This window comes from Sphaeroforma arctica (genome assembly GCF_001186125.1).
Source record: "Sphaeroforma arctica JP610 unplaced genomic scaffold supercont1.262, whole genome shotgun sequence".
NCBI lineage: Eukaryota > Ichthyosporea > Ichthyophonida > Sphaeroforma > Sphaeroforma arctica.
This window is the reverse complement of record NW_014040296.1, coordinates 3,772-6,506: the sequence shown is the minus strand read 5'-3', so window position 1 is coordinate 6,506 and position 2,735 is coordinate 3,772. Positions and strand designations below refer to the sequence as shown.

Below are 2,735 nucleotides of genomic sequence, written 5' to 3'. Positions count from 1 at the left end.
TATGTATATTACGTATATATGACGGTTTTTCATTTTCGAAATTGTAGGCGCTATTTTCATGTATGAACACAAATAGTACCACCAACGGTGGCTGCTACGACTGGCAACACACTGGTCTATGTGATACTTATTGTTCTTGCAACTAGTGAGGAAATACAGTCCTATTGCGGACTGTCAAGACACTGAATCATACAACACTTAATGTTTATGCAACTAGTAAGATACTACGTCCTTTTTGATAATGAACAGTGTGGCAGAACCTTCACAGATCACGAGGGGTATTCAGGGAGTAATTGTCACATTTTCGCCCCCAAAAAAACGGGTTAAATTGTGTGCGATCGACATGGACGGCTGCAGGACTAAGTAGTCTCGGGCGTGGTGATAAAGTCATTGAATCAGAAGGAATCTCACAAACTCAGGCACGAGATTATATTGTTTTAAACCATACTCTTTCGATGTATGTGAAGTTTTTTTATAAATAAGCGGAAACTCTCGCACGCGTGTTATAGTGTTCCGATAAGCCGGTGCAACTATAGGTTCATTCTTTCATGTTGCCTTAACAAGTACTTAAACATAAACTGCATCTTACGTGCACATTTTTGCGAGACCCCGACTATGAACCAAGTTCAAATACACGTATTATACTTTATTAAAACGTCAATGGATACATGTCTATTTCGTATGTAGCTCTCCAGCTAGTCCTCGAATCGCTTCACCTTCAGCTCGTGCTGGTACAGAGTCACTACTGCCATGATGTTGTCTCTCATCTCCACAGCCCCTTTATGTGTCAGTGCTGCGGCGTTGCAGTGCACAATGCCTTCCTCTATGGCCAATGACCTAGGCTTGGGCACCTTGAATGAGCTTGTCCAAGACATGTTGCGCCTGTAGGGTTCGTATAAGGATGAGGAAGACTGATTGGTTAGATACCGCTACTACATGAACATATACGGGCCCTAGGTCTCATGTGGGTCTACACATGTGCACAGGGGAAGCGGTAGCGGTGGCAAGTGTTTGCAAGCGTCCCTTGGGCTAATTCAGCAAACATCAGAGCAACTGGAATACACTAATCAGTATAACAGTGACAATAGTATGAATTAAATCAAAATAGACCCACAGCCTAAGGGGTGACCGAATGGAAACAATACCAATATATATACGCATACACATGGAAAGCAAATTGAATACACAAATATTGATCGTACACATATCTCAATGCACATGAGATGAAATTTGGGTTTCCTGCGGATGCGAGTCCCAACTAAATGGCTTGGGAAATTGATTTGGAAGTCTTTGTCAATTCTAGCAACTCCGCCTCACATAGTTCCCACACCTTACTCTGAATTTCAAACTTCTGTCTCAAGTTTGCAAACTAATTTTGGCACGCAAAATGTACAAGTAAAATGGAGCACATGCGAGCTTCACAGACCAATACAGAGTGATGAACCCGCGATACATGAATACAGCAAACACAGTAGAAATTATTCATATGGAATACTATATCAATGATTGAGGTGACAAAGCAGTCCTACATACGAGGCTGCTGTGTTCGGTGTAGACACGGCAGTCCTAAACTGCGACCGTTCCACTCTGAGATGGAGCATGATCTCGTCGCCCGTGCGCACTATCTCCACGTGACACACCCCTCTCACTGTAGCCGATGTATGTAGCTGCAACTGCAACTCACACCCCTGCGTATAGTACAGACAAGACAATCAGGCGGGTGGGTGAATATGGCTACATATATACGTATGAGATTCGAATGTTGGGGAATGTACTAGGATATGGTTAGTTGTCAGTGTTTGAAGAAAGCGCGTCTACCGGAGATGGGTAGTGTTCACGCAATGCTTGCGCACGAACGCCGCGTGACACACCCCTCGCGCGGTGGCTGATGTGTGTGGCTAGAGCTGCAGCTCAGGCCCTTGCCTATGAGAAGCAAGCGAGTGTGTTACGTGTAGGGGTATAGTTATGCACATGTGGCTTAATAAGCAAGCGAGTGTGTTAAGTGTAGGGGCATAGATATGCACATGTGGCTTATGTTTGGTATGTCATGTACTGTGGGCAGATGTCCACGTGGCAGTTGTTATGGGTGCGGCATCTAGCACAGACAGAACACTCTTTCCTCGCCCTTGCCCAGTATCCCCGCATTACACTGATACTTCTGCACTAGTGAAGCAACACTCACGGGTGTTGCGAAGGATATATATATATATATGAGTCGGATGTCTGTCCATGGTATTTTTAACAAGCAGATCCATGCTGATAAAAGCCATTTCACACGAAGGCTGTCACGGTTACCCTATCCGTGTCGAGCTTTCAGTACTAATGTGCACTGTGTAGAGATGACGAGAGGCTGTCTTTGGTTATGAACAACACTAACACCTATGCAGACATACAGGCGGACACGTGCAAGCATAAACATGCAGATACAAAGTCACAATGATACACAGACTGAAAACACTTTAACAATATACACACGTTCGTGAACACTTATACGAAGCCCAAGTCAAACACACACATACACAAACAGACGTACATATCTACACACATTGATGAATACTCCAGCATATATATATATATATATATATAAATACATACATACATACATTCATATATATACATACATACATACATACATACATACACATATATACATACATACATATATATATATATATATATACAATATATATATATATACATACATACATACATACACATATATACATACATACATA

At 42.4% G+C, this 2,735-nt stretch overlaps 1 protein-coding gene across 1 annotated transcript in view; it reads right to left on the bottom strand.

Moving 5' to 3' along the window:
- Nucleotides 1–632: 632 nt before the first annotated feature.
- SARC_04566 (hypothetical protein) overlaps nucleotides 633–2,735 on the bottom strand; it is a 5,363-nt gene continuing 3,260 nt past the window's right edge. The window contains exons 5-6 of the mRNA XM_014301587.1: nucleotides 1,534–1,688; nucleotides 633–882 (exon numbers count right to left, since the gene is read on the bottom strand). Coding sequence (XP_014157062.1) covers nucleotides 696–882; nucleotides 1,534–1,688 — 342 coding nt within the window. The 3' untranslated portion in view covers nucleotides 633–695. The remainder of the gene's footprint in view (nucleotides 883–1,533; nucleotides 1,689–2,735) is intronic.